General features: G+C 43.5%; 1 protein-coding gene across 1 annotated transcript in view; it reads right to left on the bottom strand.

Annotated features, from left to right (window-relative positions):
* Positions 1-16,779: 16,779 nt before the first annotated feature.
* The window catches only part of MIPEP (mitochondrial intermediate peptidase), a 74,715-nt gene continuing 71,497 nt past the window's right edge, over positions 16,780-19,997 (bottom strand). Inside the window, exon 19 of the mRNA XM_084260804.1 lies at positions 16,780-17,029. Within this exon, the coding sequence (XP_084116930.1) occupies positions 16,935-17,029 (95 nt within the window). The 3' untranslated portion in view covers positions 16,780-16,934. The remainder of the gene's footprint in view (positions 17,030-19,997) is intronic.

Below are 19,997 nucleotides of genomic sequence, written 5' to 3' on the forward strand. Positions count from 1 at the left end.
CAGCCAAAGGGAGATTTGGCTTGTTCAAAAGGTCATAAGTGACATTGCATCCGGAGGAGTATAGCCAGCAGGTCAAAGGACGTGATCCTCCCCCTCTACTCTGCCCTGGTCAGGCCCCACCTGCAGTATTGGGTCCAGTTCTGGGCTCCTTGGTTTAAAAAGGACAGGGATCTCCTGGAGAGAGTCCAGAGGAGGCTACAAAGATGATGAAGGGCCTGGAGCATCTCCCCTATGAGGATAGGCTGAGTAAGTTGGGACTGTTCAGTCTTGAGAAGAGAAGACTAAGGGGGGACCTAATTAAAGTTTATAATTATCTTAAGCAGAGGATGCAGGGGGAATCAGCCAGCCCCTTTTCAGTGGTCTGTGGAGACAGGACAAGGGGCAATGGCTGCAAGTTGGAGCCCAGGAAGTTCCACACCAACATGCGGAAGAACTTTTCCCCAGTGAGGGTGCCAGAGCCCTGGGACAGGCTGCCCAGGGAGGTGGTGGAGTCTCCATCTCTGGAGATATTCCAGCCCCGTCTGGATGCCTATCTGAGTGATATGTCCTAGGGAGCTGCTTTGGCAGGGGGGGTTGGACCCGATGATCTCTTGAGGTCCCTTCCAAGCCCTACAATTCTATGATTTTTCTAACAAGGAGTTGATGAAAATCATGCAAAAAAGAATGTATCTTTTAGAAAGTGTTTTCTTTGAGCTTCAGTCTTTGTGGAGCTTTCAGTTTCTCCTGCCCAGGTCCCAGCTTCAGTTTGTGGATGGATAATTCATGTGCTGTTCAGCATGCAAAAATTCTCCATAGTGTAAGAGACACTGTACCTAGATCCAGTGTGCACTCAGTTTAAGGGAGAGTTTTTATTTAAAGCCTGGAAAAAATGAAACCACTGGAACTCAAGAAATCAGCCTGTTTTACCCAGGATCTGTATCAGACAGTTCAGTGGACCATAATGATAAATATACATAAATACAGAATGAGTACATGTACATAAAGATAGATTATATAGTAGAATAAAATAATAATTATTTTTTTTAAATCATCTAATCATCTTGCATGTGATCTGAGGTGGGTCACTGTCCAGGCCAGTTACAGTGATTTTATTCCTAAAGCCTTAAACACAAGAAAATTGCAGAACACTATGGCTCAGTTCAGATGTAACCTTCACACCACCCAAGCACATATTCTGCAGGTGGCCAGGGATACAGAATGAATTGAGAACTTCTTTAAAAACATCAGAAAGGGTCTAGTGCAACTTCCTTTAAGTGCCTTTCAAGCCAGAAATCCAAGTGCCATAGACATTTCATAGGTCAATATGGGACCCTTAGAAAAAATAAACTAAAACTACTATAAACAATAGAATAAACAATTTAGACCTAAAACCAGTACTCTGTGGCTCTCCTCCAAGAATTTTAGGGCTGCAATTTCTTGCCCTTTGTTAACACCATGCTGGAATATTCAGCGAGTGAACGTAATGTCTCTGCCAGGGTTGGAAAGATCTGAAGGCCCTGGCTGGCCTCACCCGAGGAGCTGCGAGCGAAGCAACAGCTCTAATGCCTCTCAGCTGGTGGGGATGGCAGCAGAGTGTTTTGTAAGGGGTGACCCAACCGCCTCCCTGGGCAGCCTGTTCCAGTGCCCAATAACCTTTTCGGTGATAGAACTCCTTGAAAGAGTCCAGCACAGGACCACCAAGATGATTGAGTGGACCACTTTCCTTATGAGGACAGGCTGAGGGAGCTGGGCCTCTTTAGCTTGGAGAAGAGGAGACTGAGGGGTGATCTCATTAATGTTTATAGATATGTAAAGGGTGAGAGTCAGGAGGACAGAGCCAGGCTCTTCTCAGTGATAGGACAAGTGGCAACGGGTGCAAGCTGGAGCACAGGAAGTTCCATATGAATATAAAGAGGAACTTTTTCCCTGTGAGGGTGACAGAGCACTGGGACAGGCTGCCCAGAGAGGTTGTGTAGTTTCCTTCTCTGGAGACATTCAAAACCCACCTGGATGCATTCCTGTGCAATTTAGTCTAGGTGATCCTGCTCTGGCAGGGGGGTTGGACTAGATGATCTTTTGAGGTCCCTTCCAACTCCTAACATTCTGTGATTCTGTCATCTAAACCTGCCCTGGCACAGCTCAAGTCCATTACCCCTCGTCCCATCACCTGTCACTTGGGTGAAGAGACCAACACCCACCTCTTTACAACCTCCCTTCAGGTAATTGTAGGTGGTGATAAGGTCTCCCCTCAGCCTCCTCTTCTTCAAGCTAAGCATCCCAGTTCCTTCAGCCGCCTCTCATAAAATTTGCTCTCCAGACCCTACACCAGCCTGGTTGCCCTTCTCTGGACATGGACCAGGACCTCAATGTCTTTCTTACAGTGAGGAGTCCAGAACTGGACACAGTACTTGAGGTGTGACCTCACCAATGCCAAGTGCATGGCCACCATCACTTCCCTGGACCTGCTGGCCATACTATTTCTGATAAAAGCCAGGGTGCCATTGGCCTTCTTGGCCACTCAGTCAAGGTTATTCATTATGAAAATAAAAATAATCCTGAGAAAAGATCTAGCTCTTAATACACCAAAAAAAAAAAAAGAGGAAAACCAGTCATTATGTTGCAAAGTAATCTTATTTTTAAAAGCCAACACAAAGATTTACTCTTATAGCCACCTAACTTCTCTAACTTCACTTAAACTCTTGTTAACTCTGCCTGTGGCCAAAGCAAAACAAGGAATATCTGGAATCAGCAGAATAAGAGCATTTACTGCAGCAGCTTTGTTCATACATTGCAAATGTGCTTTCTTGTAGGTATGTTGACTCCTGCTACGTGTGGTAGCTGAGCTCAACCTTTGGAAACTCAGCAGCCACTGTCAGTTTGGCCATTTGCTTCACTCTGTTCTGAGGGAAAAAAGACCAACCTGATGCCATTTTATGTTGTTGGATCCAACAACATTTGTGTTCCTTTATCATAGGATGCTTTGGGCTGGAAGGGACTTTAAAGATCCTTAGTAACTCATTTATCATTAGTAACTATCAGCTTCAGCTTTATTAAACCTTATTCCTGAGGATGTTCAACAATATGAATTCAAGGGACATCGCATTTGTGCAAGAGCAAGACTATCTTTCCTACTGAGATACCAAAAGAGGCCCATAATGTGCCACTAAATAAGACCTGCAGGACATTTTGTCAAAATTAATCTCTTTTTTTTCCTAGAATCATAGAATTGTTTGGACTAGGAAAAACCCTTAAGATCATCCAGTCCAAGTTCACCACTAAACCATGCCTTAAGTGCCACATAGACACATTTTGATAATGGATAGAAAATATTTCTTGCTTGAAAAAAATATTCTTACGATGACAAAACGCTGTAAAATCTTGCATAGGGCACTTTCTCCAGGAGGATTTGTGCAGATACCCTCAAAGTTACACCCTCAATAAATTGGAACCCTCAATATGAATATACGTTGTATCCATAAATATATTTGAAATTTTGGAGGATTAGTCATTTCCACAAGGAACACTAGTGCATTTGTGTGGGCAAGAACTGCCTCAAGGGTGTTTTCATGCACTGTTTTTTGAGTAACAAGACAGACAGATTCAGGCATAAGAAACTCTAATCCTTTAGATGATAAAATACCTGTTCTATTGATGACTTAAAAGGAGCAAGCCATGTGGGTTCAGCCCTCCTAGGAGAACTGCAGGGAAGATCAGGCTATGAGATCTGCAGGGAAGAGCTCAAGAATGTCATAAATTACATCTCCTGTGGCTTTCAACAACAAATAGAGAGCACTGGAGTTTACTCAAGGTGTTGGCAAGAGCTGTCATAGGGATTCCCGAAAATATCTGTCTGCCAGATGATGTTTCCCAATACGTGGACTTTCACTGAGGTCCTCTTGTTGCATTTGCAGGCAGATGCCTTCTTTTCCTGAAGAAGATGTCTTTTTGTTGCCTTTCTGCAGTGGGGGGACTGCTGGCGGAGGGGAAGCAGAAGCCAGAGGAGAGCAGGGGCCACGCTGACATGTCTGCGGCCTGTACGGCTGGTTTCCCCATCCCGCACACGCTGCGGCCTGTACGGCTGGTTTCCCCAAAGATTCACACTAACCACACTCAGGAGCTTCCGTGCCCCCAAAGATGTGACACTGCACCTTCTGCAGATGCAGCAGTGTTGTAACTGCAGAAGCTGACAGCTTTAAGAAGAAATGAATGTCTTCTGTTGGTTGAAGGGCAAAAAAAATCCCAAACCCAAAATAACCTTAAGATTTTGGGCTCAAGGCCTCCTTGGGTCTGCCTACTAATATTCTCCTGCACACTTTGTGTCTAGTTAAAGGTCTTGCAGCTCTGAGGATGTTCTTGCAACTCTTAACCGATCTTACCTCTTAGCAGCAATTACCTTTCAGATTGTGCTTGTTACACTTCATGCTGAAAGGGCTGAAGGAGAGTTGAAACACCTGACAATCTCTGTTCTTTTCCTGATTACCTCATATTTTGGAGCCAAAAAAAGACTGTTCTAATTTTGCTGAAACTGCATTACTCAAGAGCTGCCCAAAATCACAGAATCACAGAACAGTCTGGTTTGGAAGGGACCCCAAGGATCACAGAGTTCCAACCCCCTGCCACAGTCAGGGACACCAACCTCCAGGCCTGGAGCTACACAAGGTTGCCCAGGGCCCCATCCAACCTGGCCTTGAACACCTCCAAGGATGGGGCATCCATCACCTCTCTGGGCAGCCTGTTGCAGCACTTTACCACTCTCTTTGTAAAGAACTTAATAGGACTGTGATTTCATTTTCTCATGGAAAAAGAAATGCAGTTACCCTCGTGCCTCCCAGAAGACATCCCGGGAACCAGGTGCTGAATCACGCTGTTAGGGGTTGCTCTGTCCCCCAGACCAGGAAGCAGGCCAGAATAAAATCAAAACACCTGTTTGACCAGAGCAACCCCCAACCCACACCAGGAACTTTATGGGTAGTTCAAACAAATGAATGAATGACAGCAGAGACATTAGAAAAGAGGAAAAAACTGCAGGAAGGTTCATATTGGAGAGTCATTTAGCAGAGTTCCCATGTGTGCATTAAAAGGTTGTCTAAATAATCTTGGGCTGCACAGAAAGACAAGTAAGAAGGAAAACCTCTTCCGATCTTCAGTCCCCTGTCCCTTGAGCATTTCATCTTCTTAGTCTTCATAAAAACTGGATTTTGTGAAGTAGGCATGCAGCACTGTGTCAGGAACAGTAGCACACAACTGGCACTGGAGGTTCTTTCCCATCCAGAAAGGGATGTCTGTATCTCCTGTTTCACCGATTCACAGAATTGTAGGGACTGGAAGGGACCTCCAGAGATCATCGGGTCCAACCGCCTGCTAAAGCAGGTTTCTTAGGACATACCACACAGGTCGGCATCCAGACGACTCTTGAATATCTCCAGAGATGGAGACTCCACCACCTCCCTGGGCAGCCTGTCCCAGGGCTCTGGCACCCTCACTGGGGAAAAGTTCTTCCCCATGTTGGTGCAGAACTTCCTGTGCTCCAACTTGCAGCCATTGCCCCTTGTCCTGTCTCCACAGAGCACTGAAAAGGGGCTTCCCATTTCCCCCTGTGTCCCGCATTTGAGATATTTATAAACTTTAATAAGATCCCCTCTTAGTCTTCTTTTCTCTAGGCTGAACAGCCCCAGTTCACTCAGCTTTTCCTCATTTCTTGGCTCTTCCTTTCCATTCTGCCTTATTTACCATCGCCAGGGTATTTCTTTGCCTTCTTTTCTCCAGACCAGCATTTCCCATTCTCCTGCCTCCACTGGTCTGCTTCCCCAGCGCCACATGAAAGAACTCCAGATTTAATTCCACCAGCTTGGAAGATGTAATGCAACTTAGGCAAGCATCTCTAAGGCTTTGCTCCATTCTTAGATAAAAGCAAAGGAAATAAAAGGCAAACAAAGCAAATGCTGGCCCATGCAACACTGGGCAACACTTACTTTCAGAAAGGCAGTGAGCTCAAATCCAAAGCCAGAGCACCCAGGAAATTACTTGGTTGGATTTCTATCTGGGCACAGCTGCTTCTAAAATGGGTATTAATGGCTGAGTGCTTAAAACAATGCACGTGCCCTGAGCAGGGTTTTTCTGCAAGAACCCTCAGTGAAAACTAGAGACAATGAATTGGTTGCGGCAGAGGATGAGCCAGAGCTGTGTGTCAGGGTGTGTAAAAATTGCCCCATAGTGCACCGTAAAAGAAAAAAATCTCTGTAAGAAAAGAACACAGGCAGGGTGCTTGGGAATTATGGTGGCTCACATTGACTGGAAACAAAAACCTGCCTTCTTTTTTTGCCTGGAACAGTCATTTTCTTCTCACCGAGACAATCTTACAAGAAGATATTACAGCAAAATAAACAATCATTCACCTCAGTTCTATTTTCCATGCTCCTGACCTGGTGTTTGACGTAATATCCCGAAGCAGGTTGGGCTGACCTGTAAATTGAGATACCCAAGGGCATTCCCTGCTGTGTGCTTAGGCTGGTGAAAGGCAGTATCAGCATGGCAAAGCTGCTGAAAGGAAGACACAATCATGGGCTCCTACTCAGAACTGCTAAATTATGAATTAGCCCCAGTGACATACAAGTTACTTGTTTATGTTTGGTTCAACAGACATTATTTTAACAGGTTTTCTTTAAAAAAGCCAACTCTTTAAAACTTACAAATAGCAAGATGGAAGAGGTGGAATGAAGAATCCTACACAGGTTGGTCTGAAACAGACAATGGTCCCCACAGGCACTGGGCAGATGCTGGGGGGAGCAGGTGGGTGTACCACCTCCCAGCATCTGCCCAGTGCCTGTCACTCCCACCTCAAATCACAGGATCATATAATCATAGAATATAGTGGGTTAGAAGGGATCTTTAAAGGTCATCTAGTCTAACCCCCTTGCAGGGACTCCTTTAACTAGATCAGGTAGTTCAGAGCCCCATCAAGCCTGACCTTGAATATCTCCAGGGATGGTGCCTCCACTACCTCTCTGGGTAACCTGTTCCTCACCTCCTGAACCTCCCAGCAATTGCTAACCTCACAAGGGGTTTTCAAGAGCCCTTGCAGCTCTTCATTGCAGCTGGGCTCTGGCAAATCCAACCCCGTGCAGTGTGACACTCCTCACCTGCATCTAGCCAAACACATGAGCAATGCTGTGGCCATCGCACACAGTGGCTCCTCCATCCTTTCCTGCAGCAGAAGCAATACTGTATTACACTGGCATCTGTGTGCCCCCAACCCCCTTCTTTGTATTTTTGGTAAGTATTTAGTTGATGTTTGTCAAAATTTTGCAGTGGGTGAAGGGGCCATAACTCTCATTCCCTCCAGTGAGGGTAATTTCTTAGGTCCTTACTAATTCTGTGAACTCTTGTGGATCTCCCTCCCTCGGTACTTAGTTTTGTTTCCAACGCTCACCCCACCTTTCTAGCTCTCATTTCAAGGCCATGCCATGACACGAGCATTTCGTGCACCCTTCTCCTTTTCTGTCCATACTCCAACCCTCAGCCCCCTCCCTCCCACACCAGCTTGAAACTTTTTGAACACAGCATCTGCAAAACAAATCCCTCATCCTAGTTTAACCCATTTGGCCCTAAAACATCCACCCAACGATGCCCAGGGCTTTTGGCATGGTGCTGCTCCAGCTGCTTTCCCTCTGCCTCCCCAGCTGCTGTTTTTTCACTCCTGACTTTCACCATTTCCTCCCCTGGGTTTCTGTCATGTTGGACCAACAAGCAACAAGACCTCCAAAAGCATCTGTGCCCTCTCTGAAGACAGGATCAGGAGAGGGCTGTTTTGGAGGACTGCCCGATGCTGCAGGTCAGGACCCAGGAGGTCAGGAAGCCCTGAAGCAGGCAGACCCCATGCAGGACCTCTGAGTGGATTTTGGGAGACAGAGAAGAGCAGACCAGACTTAGGCCAATAGAAGAAGCCATGTGAGATGCATATGAAGATGGGGCACTGAAGCTACGCTGAGCAGGGAGAGCAGGACCTGCCTCCACCACGCAGGAGCTAGGCCGAGCCCCTAGGCACAGCCCTCTCCTAGAAAAGCCACCGACTATTGATGTCTTTGTCACCTCCCTGCTGCCACTGCTCAGCTTCTCAAGAACATCTTCCAGCCCCTGTGGTAGGGATGGCATTCCACCAGGTGATGACCCTGAAAGTGGAGCAAGACATGGAGGCCACAGCTGCTGCCAAACACCCCAGAGCTCCTGAACAGTAAGAAATTACCAGTTTGGCTGCCACATGCCCTGCCAAGGGATGTTACAGGACTACTAATTGCCCCAAATGACCTCTGGGCATATTAACACCTACTCTTTTCCAAACAGTGGTCACTGCCAGGATCCAGTGCCTCCTTCCACTCCTAGCTGGTTTATTCAATTGCTCAGAGATTCATCTATGGACAGCAATTTGTTTTCTGCCTCCACAGCTGTAACCACATCTTCTCAATCCCGCTGGCAGGCACCAATGGCCCGTTGGCAGGGTGCTGGCAACCAGCTCTTGGGCAAGTCATGTAGGTCTGTCTGCAGTGAAATCCTGCCTTCTTGGGGCTTCAGGAAGGAGAAACTTGTATTGGCCACCTCATTTCACTGCCTGTGTTGCCACTATAGAAATACTCCTACTAGACACATTTGTACTCATCTGCTGTGCACGTTGTCTAACAGATGGAACATGTCCTACTCCCAGTCTGCTCTGGGATGGTCTAATGTGAACCACAGCAGCAGGCTCGCAGCGTGCTGCGGCCAGCTGAGCTGCTCACCCAGCACGCACCTGCAAAGCACACACGCAACCCTTATCCTCTGCATCCTTACCCATCCTTCTTTTCTATATTCAGGAGATTCATATGTAAGGAACTGCCAGGCAAAGCAGGAGAGATGCAGCACCTCTTGAGGCCTCACAGCCTGTGGGGCAAGCCTGGCTTGTGGTGCATCTTCAACTGGTCCATCACGCCTTTTGGCTGGGACTCGGCAGTGTCTGCTCCTATAAATCAGCCATCTGCTGGCATAGCCCATCGTCTAAGCCCTGCAGCCAGCAGGTATAGAGCAGCTCCAGCACCCTAACACCACTGCACCCTGTCTGCAGCTTTGGGTGGGCTTCAGCCACAGCAGGGAATCTGCAGAAAATGTTAAATGCCAACAAAGAGCATAAAAAAGTCTCTCTGATACTCTGCACGTGGCCTGTTTAATTGTTTAAATAGAGTGTACAGCATTAGGGTGGTAGTGATGGAGAAAGAGAAACAGACAGATGCACATGGGCCCTGCCACCCTTCTTTTAGTATTTGTACAAATAGCAAGACACCAAAGGGCATGAGATTTATGGCATAGGTAGGAAAAAAAGCAAATAAAAGGTGCCAGCATTTGTCTCTGATGGAGGGGCTGGAGAGCCACACCCCAAATCCTGAAGGGATTTCCTTGTAGTATGAGTCAGCAAAAACAGGGGTGATTTACCCAAGGGATTTCCTGCAACCAGGTTATATTCAGGTGGGAAGAAATCAAGTCCTTCCCCAAAAGAAAACAAAGAGCAACCACTCAAACCCAGCTTAAAAGCTCAACAGAACACAGGTTTCTGGGCAGGGGAGGCAGGTGAGCAGCAGCAGCAGCACTTTAACAGGCAGGGCCCAACGCTGGCTCAGATGATTTTGTGTAACGAGGACTTTTCTCCAGTACACAGAAAACCCAAACTTTCAGTCACCCCATTGTTTGCCCCAACATTGAGGGTGAGACAAAATTCTAAGATGTCAGCCAAACCACCAGCTCCCACCCTCCTGTGTGTCGCATTTCCACATGTCACGGTTGTTTCAGGTCTTGGTAAGTAGATAAGCTGTCTGGGCAGCTCTCATGTTTAACAAAGCCTCTCAAGAAACAGCAGAAGCACCACACTACCTTTGGCCCTTAAAATGCTTTTTCAGAGGACTGGAGCTGATAAAACATACAGGTGTATGTCCCTCAGTTGACCGAGAGCACTGATGGATCTTCTACCCCGAGCTGGAGGACCAAAGGTACCCCTGGGGGACTTTAATGTGAGCTCAGACAGGGACGTTCCCCACTCCTGACATCAATGAGAGGTGCACAGCCTCATCTCTCCAGCCTAAAAACCTAGGTGAATAATGAGAAAGTTAGAGCAGAGTTAAGGGGTTTGGTTTATTTAAACAAGCCCTGCACGTCTGAACGGGTTACGCTGAGGTGACTGTCACGTAGGGTGCTGTGACAGGGGTTTGAAGTGTTTTCAGTTGGCACAAAGGGTCCTGACACACCAAGAACGAGTTTAAGAGTTTAACTGAAAAATCCTGCCTTCTTGGGGCTTCAGGAAGGAGAAACCTGGATCGGCCACCACTGCGCTTTGTGAAATGCCTTTTTTGCCAAATGATAAAGCTGGAAATGGAAAATGAGATTGGAAGCAAACATGAAGCAGGGAAGAAATAAAAAAGCATGTACAAAGCCAGTGAGGCACAGGTTTCAGACCAGGTCAACAGATACTACTGACAGACCAAGGGGAAGGCACAGAAAAAAGAATAGGTCACAAAGTAAGAAGGTGAATGTTGATTTAGCTATTTCCCTGTGCCCAGCCAGCCTACATCATTTTTCACACACATTTGAGATCACCAGAAACCAAAGCAAGGAGAGGAGGAAAAAAAAAAGTAGATTTTCTTGCAAAACAGAGATTATAAACTGAACAAACTACTAAAACCACCTCATCCTCAGAATTTGGCTTAAACACCAGATTGAATCAAAGATAACTAATTTGATTAAGTAGAACAAGTTATCTAAATCCCTATTGAGGGAAAACTCTGCCAGCAATTCACATTGTTTTGCAAAAGGCCTTCAGTGTTAAATGGTTTCAGCAAGGGCCAGGCCTGCAGACACAGACACTTCTCAAGGCATGAAGGACACCTTTGTTGGGCACCACTGGGGCAAGGCAACAAATTAAACTTAGGGGAAAATAAGAAGAAACTTCTACAGGGTGGTGAGGAATCAGGTCTGATCAGAATTTATCTGCTCTCTGACAGCCAGGTTGGGTTATGGGTGCCAGTGGCACTGCCTCTCTCCTGCAGCATGAAGTCACAGCTCCAGTTCTCAGGGAATTCCTTTTCCAGGCCCATCGCGGCGGCACGTGCTGTTTGCACAGATGTTGAGCGAGAGCGAAGTGTAATTTCAACTCTCATCTGTAATGAGTGGGATTTCCTATGGCTAGCATGAATCATTTTGATAACATGTATAATTAGTTTTACTGAAGTTTTAGTGTGCTATAAAAGTTGCCGTATCGCTCGTATTCCCCCAGGGCCCTCTTATAAAATGACTTTGTTACAACTGTATTATTCTGGGAATCAAAGTGCAGGCAGTGGAGCACAGCTGTGTGTCCAGAGAAGCACCGTAAGCCAAGACATTCAAGGCAACTTTGCTGCCTTTTTCATTTCTAAAACACACGTGAAGAAACACGACCACTTCTGGACCCCCGCATTGTCAGCCTTTCAAACCGAAGATGCTCATTTCCTCCCAGGCCATGAAGAAGCTGCTTCCCTGCAGATGCTGCAGCTCAGCTACCAGGAGCTGGGATGCCTGTCAACAACCTCGGGGAGAAGTGCTCAACAGGTATAAACAGCTTCATTTGGGCAATGGAGATTTATCCTGGATGAGGATTTGGCTCCTTACAGAGGGTGCAAAGTGAGTTAACTTTATGAGGAAGATGAACAGGGCTGGTGCTATATGGTGCTACTGTCATTAATATATAAACTCAGTCATATACGACAGCCAGGAAAAGTGAATGATGTTGGCATTTGACTATAAAAATCGGTAACACAAAAAAAACAACCTAAAAAAGAGTAAGTTTGATGTTTTGAGATATTCTGAATTTTAAACAGGACTCCTGACACTTCTCTTCCAGCCACTGGTGCTCCCTCTGTGTTTCACAGAGCAACAATAGGCAAAGAGCTGGTTCATCCCACTCTACAACAGGTTGGATGCACCCCATTTTGAAAGCACCCGTTCAAGTGCGGAGGCAGCCGGGATGGCAACCTTACGCCAACTACAAGTTGCCTTCAAGGCTACAAGCTCATAGGCAACTGCTGGGCAAGAGGCATCCCAGCCCCTTTCCTTGTGTTTTTAAACCTGCAGATCACCAACCAGTCATCCTGTCCGATCTTTATCGGCACTTTGCTTCTCGTTTAAGTATTTTTAACAGGTTTTTTTGATACTTCCTCTGAACAACAAGCCGTAACGATTTCCTACAACCCAGCAGCTCCAGCATGCCGGGGCGCTCCATTTAAAGAGCCATTTGTTGAAGAGCAGCCGCAGCCGACTTAAAAGGTAAACAAATCTCAGCCTGGGGAAGATCAGAAGGGCCGACAGGCAGTCCTGCTGGCGATGATTTATACTTCCTTATCTTTTATCTCCTTCCCTCTCCTCCCCGAGCACACTAGCTGTTCTCCCACGGTCCTTCTCCCAGGGAAATCCACACGCTCCCATTTCTGTGTATTTACAGCTCTCGAGTTCTTCTAGTTTTCTAATTTTAAGGTAATTTTCTCCTTTTGGCACACTGCAAATCTGCCAGGGTAAAGCACTCACTTGAACACGTTCCCAACACCACGTAAATAAATCCCTGGTTCTGGGAACAGAAAACCTCCGATACTTTGCCCAGAAGTCGCCTGAACCAGCAGATGCGCAGTGCCTCCCACGTAACTACAAGCAGAGGAGGTATTTTGGCTCTCACACAGCTTTTCCAGCTCTCCACTTGTGAATTCTTCCCTAGCTGTGAAGCCATTGGCAGGACAGTTACCCAGCGAGCGTGGACTTGCCACCCTCATGGTAAAACCTCCTTCCACAGGCACTCTTCGTTCACAGCTCAGAAGACCAGGAATGATGACTGTCTCCTCGTGTAACTGAGGCCACCACGCTTCCCTGTTAATCTGAATTTGGGAATATTTTTAAGAAAATCATCCAGTTTTGATGCAGACTTCCAGTGCCAATCAGTCAGCCCCTGCACCACCCTTCACACATGAAACAGTGCTCAGTTGTCCCAGCTGTCAAAAAATAAAAAATCAAGGGCAAAATTGTCTCATGTCAATTCTCAACTACCTGCTGTTTTTAAACTCGTGCTTTCAGACCAGCATTCAACCTTTCAAGCTTCTGCTTGTGTATCACAGTGAGGATATTTCAATCTTCCGATGAAATGAACCCCGTGGTTTCTGAGCCATCAATGTCGCTGTGTTACGACCATCTGTTCTCTTCATCTCCATGCTGGTGTCCTCTCCAATACCAAGCTCCAAACTTAAAAATACTCATTTTTAAGTTTCACACATGGATTGAAGTCTGGCCCACTGTTATTTCACATCTGTAGACAGGAAAGTATTTTATCAGTGCAAGATATGAAGCCTTCCACCTGGCTTTCTGCTGAAGACAAAGCAGAAATATTTTCAAACCCCTCTGCCCTTTCTAACAGGGGTGTAATTTCCATTTTAGACTTACTGCTTTGAAAGAAAACTCTCCTTTACCCTCCTTAAATTTTAACTCAGAGGTCATTTTGCTTCTGTATCGACCCCTTTCTCAAGCCTGGTTTCTAATGCATATTAAGTTCCTCCTTGCCCTATTTCCCTTCTCTTCCCTGCTTTACTTAATTGCCACCCTCTGTTCCTCTTTAACTTTGTTGGTAAGGTGTTCAGAGAACTCCGTGCAGCACCGGCTGCGTTTATGTCACCAGAAAGCAATTATTAAGCAATATTTCAGCCTATCTAAAATGAATCAGAAAAATAAACACATCAAACATGGAAAAAAAAAAGCAGAGCTGACAACTCTGAGTATCAAACGTAATCCAAGTGTGTTCTTCTGATGTGTCTTAATTATGTGTCATTATTTCAGGATTGCATAAGGGTATTATTTCTTCTGAGGATGTTCGCTACTTATTTTCTATAGCAGCTAAAATCCAAAACATGGTACAATTTCAGATTAAAAGCACCACACCGAGCTGCAATATTATAAAACCAACTTTTGGAAAGCTGGTTCAGCAGCCCCAGTGGGAAAATATGGAATGCTGGAAAAGGATTACAGTGGTTTTTACATTTAAGAAGAGTTACACTGCTGGTCACAAGAGAGGTCTCACATTACTGAAAGTACACATATTTGCTGGAAAATAAAAGTCCCTCAAAAAGAGAAAAAAAAAAGAAAAAGAAAGGAAAAAGCATCAGACATTTGAACAGCTGGAAGCATTTTTAGAAACTACCAAAAAAGAGAAAAAAAATCATTTAGAATAATATTTCCCTTTCTGTAGTAAGCATCACAGTGGTGATATAACACATTCTCAAGAGGCTTAATCATGTCTACTGTTCAATCCTCAAAGGTTATTTCATAAAACAAAAAAATTAGCAGAGTCGACAGAGTTTCTTCACACAAAAAAATGCAGCTGTCGTTGTCCATTCTCTTTATTTTTCTACCAGTTTCCATCTTTGTCCAGTGTCCCAAGAGCTGAGAATCTGCGACAATAAGCTGAAGCCAAACTGTGCTGGGAAAAGACAGGGCTTTCTTCCTTTCTTTGTCTGCACCCCCTTTCAGTATAGGAAGGTGCTGTTTGACACCACTCCGATAAAAACATGAAAAGACTGTTGTTTACAGAAGGATCAAATGAGATGGTGAATTAAGGAAGTAGTAGCAGCCACGGGCATAAAACAGTGTGACGGCTACCTGTACGTTGATAAAGTATCTACCCTCTAGAACCAGTATCATTTTAATTTCTTATAAATTCAAATCCAGGGGCAATTTATTTAAATAAATTTAATATTATAATAATATTCTATTTTTAAAATATTTAAAGAAATTAAATTTGTATAATCTCTGAGTATTCTGACAATTATGATGTTTTATTGTCTTTACTGTAGTGCTCCCAGGGCCGTGTCAGCACTAGGATTTCCTTCTGCTAAGTTCTTTTTGTCACAATGAAATCTTTCAACACGTGCCAGCTTCAGACAAACATTATTGGTAGCTTGCTCCAGCACAAAAACAAGCATCAAACACCACAAAGTTCACTTAGCATGACCCTTGAATTCTCTTTAAAACATATTTCCATTAAATACTCTTTGTATATTCATGAGCTCTTGTATCCTTTCAAGAACTTCCCATCTTCACAATGTGCTTTTGCTCACACCTAAATTTAATTTTTTATAGTTTTTTTGGGGGGTTATATCACGTAACTCACAGCAAAATACTCACCATTCATTCTTTCCTCATAAGGGCCAACTGCAGCTACAGAATGTGATCAGTCAGATGTGCGACTAAGAAGCCTTCTTGTGGTACATGTCTGGAAATATGCCTGCTATTGTTTAATCAAACCATTTCACTTCTAAAAATGTCTAAACCCAGTTCTAGTAGAATGGCAGTGCTATTCATACAAGACAAATTCCCACTTGAAAAAATACCACACTGAAAAAATAGGGTAAAATATCCAAAGATGCCCTGTAGTACAAATTCTGCTAAAATCCAGGGCCCAATCATCCAGTCAGCTCTAACTCTTATGTATCCCTTCCCAAACATCCTCTTTTTCTGGTTAAGAGAAAAAGAAAATCGAACTGATACTATTATTTCCTTTGTTCATCAGCCACAATATAATGTGCAACCTTAAACTGCTCCAGCATATCCTGGAAAAACATCTTTGTTTTGAAATATTTTGTGTCTTGTGTGTCCCCCATACTTGCTCTCTTATATTATACAGTGTCCCAACACTCATCCACTCATCATTAAAAGGAAACCTCATGTGATCAAAGATGCAGGGACCAGATTAAGGCCATGCCTATGCAGCGTCGTTGCCAACATTTTTTCATAGTAGCTGTTCTCTGCAATGGAATCATCTGAATGCCTGCAAAGTCATATTCATGGAAACATGATGGACTTCATCCAGTAGAGCCCTTAAACTAATGTAGGCAAAACTAAACTACCACTACACAATAAAACAAACACACACAGATTCGCTGGATTTCACTGGAACAGGTTGCCCAAAGAGCTGGTGGAGGCTCCATCCCTGGAGACATTCAAGGTCAGGCTTGATGAAGCTCTGAGCGACCTGATCTAGTTAAAGGGGTCCCTGCTTACTTTAAAGGTCCCTCCCAACCTAATACATTCTATGATTCTACAGATAACAGGACAAAAAGACATAGTTAATGGCAGGATACTCCTCAGAAAACAACCGCCAACCCCTGAACAATGAAGCTCAGTGAAATTGCTGCAAAAGATAAGCCTAGGAACTAAAATTCTACCTCTGCTGGATATTTTAAAATCTACTAATTCAATAGTAAGGAGAGTTTTATGGTACCTTGTAAATTCCATTCCTTTTTCCAGCCATTTTACACACCCAATACAATGGACAGTCCATCTTTTGTGTTAAGCTTTAAAGCCTGCCATTCTGTCCCAAACCTGAAGACCCGCTCAGTGGCTTTGTATAACAAAATAAACTATTTGTACTTACGGACACGGTCACACACGTAACCACTGGATCATTGCAGCTACAAAAGCATGGCTACCTTCCATGGCACCTTCCACTAGGAAACATTTGTGGGGTACATATTTTTTTGCAAACAGTTCTGGGCCGTGACACTCGAGAGGTTTGTTCTAATACTGAATCCAGTGTGCATACCAAAAGACCATTCATACCACTTCACTCACTCTGAAGATGAGTTCAGTTCCCATTTTACCAGCTGTTCCAACATGATGAATTTTCTAACAGTACATGCTAGAGGATTTGTTCTTGCAAATTCCATGCAAGCTCCTGCACAACAGAAAGCCATCATCTTCATAAATGAAACCAGGTCATCCAAGGAAATTATTTATTACTGTTCCACCAACATGAATAGTCAAACTTTTAGAAGCATTCACCAAGAAGCAAAAGCACTCACAACAATATTTTATCCATAATTATGAAGATGTATGCAATCTGCCATAAAAGTATTTCGTTCTGTTGAACAGTTTTAGGAGTCCATGATAAATGTTTCGAAGTCCTGGTCTAAGTCTGAAACAAGGGCATCCACAAAATCTTCAACTGAAGGTGATTTCTGAAGCATACCTACAAAACCAAGACAGCAGACTCTTAGCAAGAATACTATGACCTTGAAAGATTTGTCAATAATAACACTTATTGATAGCTAACTTTTAATGTCACAATACAACAGAAATGGAAATCATGTTTCTTCATCAAGAAATAAATGTAATTCTAGTGTATAGGGATTATTTCATTTCTTCAAGCTACCTGTTATTCGTTACCACAGAACTGACAAGTTTCAAGATTGTTAACTGACTTTTATCATTACAATCTTGCTTATGCAGGGAATTATATCCTTTTTAAAGCAATATAACCATAGAGTCAGTCATTTCCAAATGACTGGAATAAATCAGTGATTGAGGGAGTATCTCAGTCCTTATCTGCTGAGCCTCAGGTCTGACAGCCAGAAAAAACAACATATTTTCCTCAGTGTTACACACCTTAAAAACATTTAATTTAGCATTTAGAGTAAAAATGCCTCTGAAATGCATTGCAAGGCATCAAAAACATCCAAATGCATTTTCACTGCAGTTTTAGTTTTGCTTTTTAAGAGTACCAGGACTTACCTTTTATTAAGAATTTTAATCAGTGCATATGGTAACCTGCAGCACACGGCTACAGAGTACCAGACAGGGAAATTAGCATAATGAAGAATCATGCTTAAGTACTTTGTCAGGTAATTCTACAAGCAGGGCAGCTAGAAATCTCACACTTTCCTCCTCAGAATCCCACTTTTCAGAAAGCATGAGAATACGTCCTGCAAATTATTTTCAGATGTTTCTTTGTACTTAACATTAACGTTGGTCTTTTCACTGTTATTAACATTTTCAAGATTATATATGGAAATTTATTGCATTACTTGTACCAGAAAAATAAATAGTACAGCTGCCAAATTATGTAAAACTTAATCTTCGTACTTCTTTGAAGTGATCTGTTCTTTCTGACAGCTGCCAATGTAAATATAACCTTGTTCTACCCTTTCTGATCAGCGTACCTAACTGAACATAATTTTATATTCTTTCACATCCTCAACAATATTTGCTTTCAGTGGAAATTATAATTGCATGCTGCTAAAAGACCGGAATCTTTTACTCTAACACAATGATTCAAAACCCACCAGGAAACAGACTGGCTCAAGGTAATTTTGTGCAAGCAACCAAAAAGAATTTTCTTGCTAAGACCTCACAGAATCCCATTTCAATCTGATTTAAACAGACGTTGCAAGTGTCAACAAAAACTGCCACGACCCAGTAAATTAATACTGAGCACTAAAAGGAAAACAAAGCTTGCACTATATATAGGTTGACTGAAATGCTGTTAAATGAAATGTGCATCAAGCTGGTTTTTGCAATGAAAGAGAACAGGATTAATATTTCCAAATATTTTGTAAACTTGTCATCTATCCTAATGTTAGTAAAATTGCCCTGGAACTACCTCCAGTTCACAATGAAAAACGGCTTGCTATATGCTGGGCTGAGAAACAAATGTGTCCAGACACCAGCTACTAATCGAACCTCCCCAGAGAGCCGTGGCCTCTTGCAGACTCCCTCTCTCTGGCTCCTCAGTGGGCTGGCTGGGGGACATGCATATATCAGGAAAATTCCTTTTGAAACTCCTATTATTTTCCTGCAGCTTTCTCAGAAGTGGAGAGAAGGTTTTAACAAGGTGACATGGACAGCAGACCACTGGAACATGTACTGTCGTGCATGGCTGCTGGAGCTTCATCTCAAACTCAATTTGAGCAGTCCAGTTTCAACAGTGCAAATTCATTTTGCTCTTTTTTTGGCCTCATTTTGCCTCAGACATTTACATCTGAACTAACTAGTTCTGTTTCTAGAGACTGAACATAGAAAGACTTCCATGGGTGCTACTCATCTGACCTGTTTTAGAGGTCTACTTGATGATGATGATGAATCGTGCCTATGAAGAACCTACTTTTCCCTGTATCCCAGAAAGGAAACCTGGATGACTAGCTCAGGCATAAGAAGTTCAAGTGGGTGAAATTATTCACTCCTTCCTTCCTTCCTTCCTCCCCTCCTTCCTCCCTCCCTTTTTTTAAGTTGCTCCTCTATAATTTCTATAGAAAATATGCCCTTTCCTATCAGATATCAATGTGAGGGTTGACTGCAATGCCTCACAGACAGTGTACAAAGATGGCCATAACAGGCACAACCACCATTCCCCGAGCTCCAAAACACCAAACACCCCTTCCAATACTGACATTATAAAAACCAGCCAGCACAAATAATGTCTAAAGAATTCTTTTGACACACTGAAATACATTCTGCTGTGGACAATGCTTAAAACTATGATTATCAGTATGTTGCAAGAGAAGAGAAGCTAACTGCAATATTTAGGAGGAAAAAGGTACACTGATGATGGGGTTATCTTCAGGTAGACATAATTTCCCTCTTACACAAAAATAGCAAATCATAACAAAAAAAAATCCAATCCTGGATATTCCAAAATGAACAAAAGAAACTTAATTCACTACATTACACTTGGATGTATTTTAGTGCAGCTGAATACCATCTTACCAAATCTCACTCAAAACTTGTCATACATTACATTCACTTAAGACTCCACATGGTTTGTTTGTTTTAAATATGTAGGAGAATTCCAAATCATTCTGGCAATAGTGATGTCAAATGACCTCCTACACAGTAGTTCCTACAAACAGATTTCAGATTTCTTGCATTAGTGATCTACTGCATTGGTATTTTCCCATCACTGACATCAAAAGCAGAGAATTTGCCGTTGCAAGGGAAGGATGAAGAGTAACTGAAGCCATTGCTGAAGAACTTCTTCTGTAATAAAACAATCATGCCCTTACAAAATAAGTACCTACAGATTTTATAGTAGACAACTCCAAAAGAAACAGACACTGATGGTATTTCCCTGTTTTAACCTCTTACTCTGCACAGTTGTGTTAAGAATGGTCATGTCTCCCTTGAAACTCCATTAAAATATATCAAAGCAAGATGAGCTTTGA

The sequence above is a fragment of the Gallinula chloropus genome (genome assembly GCF_964237585.1).
Source record: "Gallinula chloropus genome assembly, chromosome: 1".
Classification (NCBI taxonomy): domain Eukaryota; kingdom Metazoa; phylum Chordata; class Aves; order Gruiformes; family Rallidae; genus Gallinula; species Gallinula chloropus.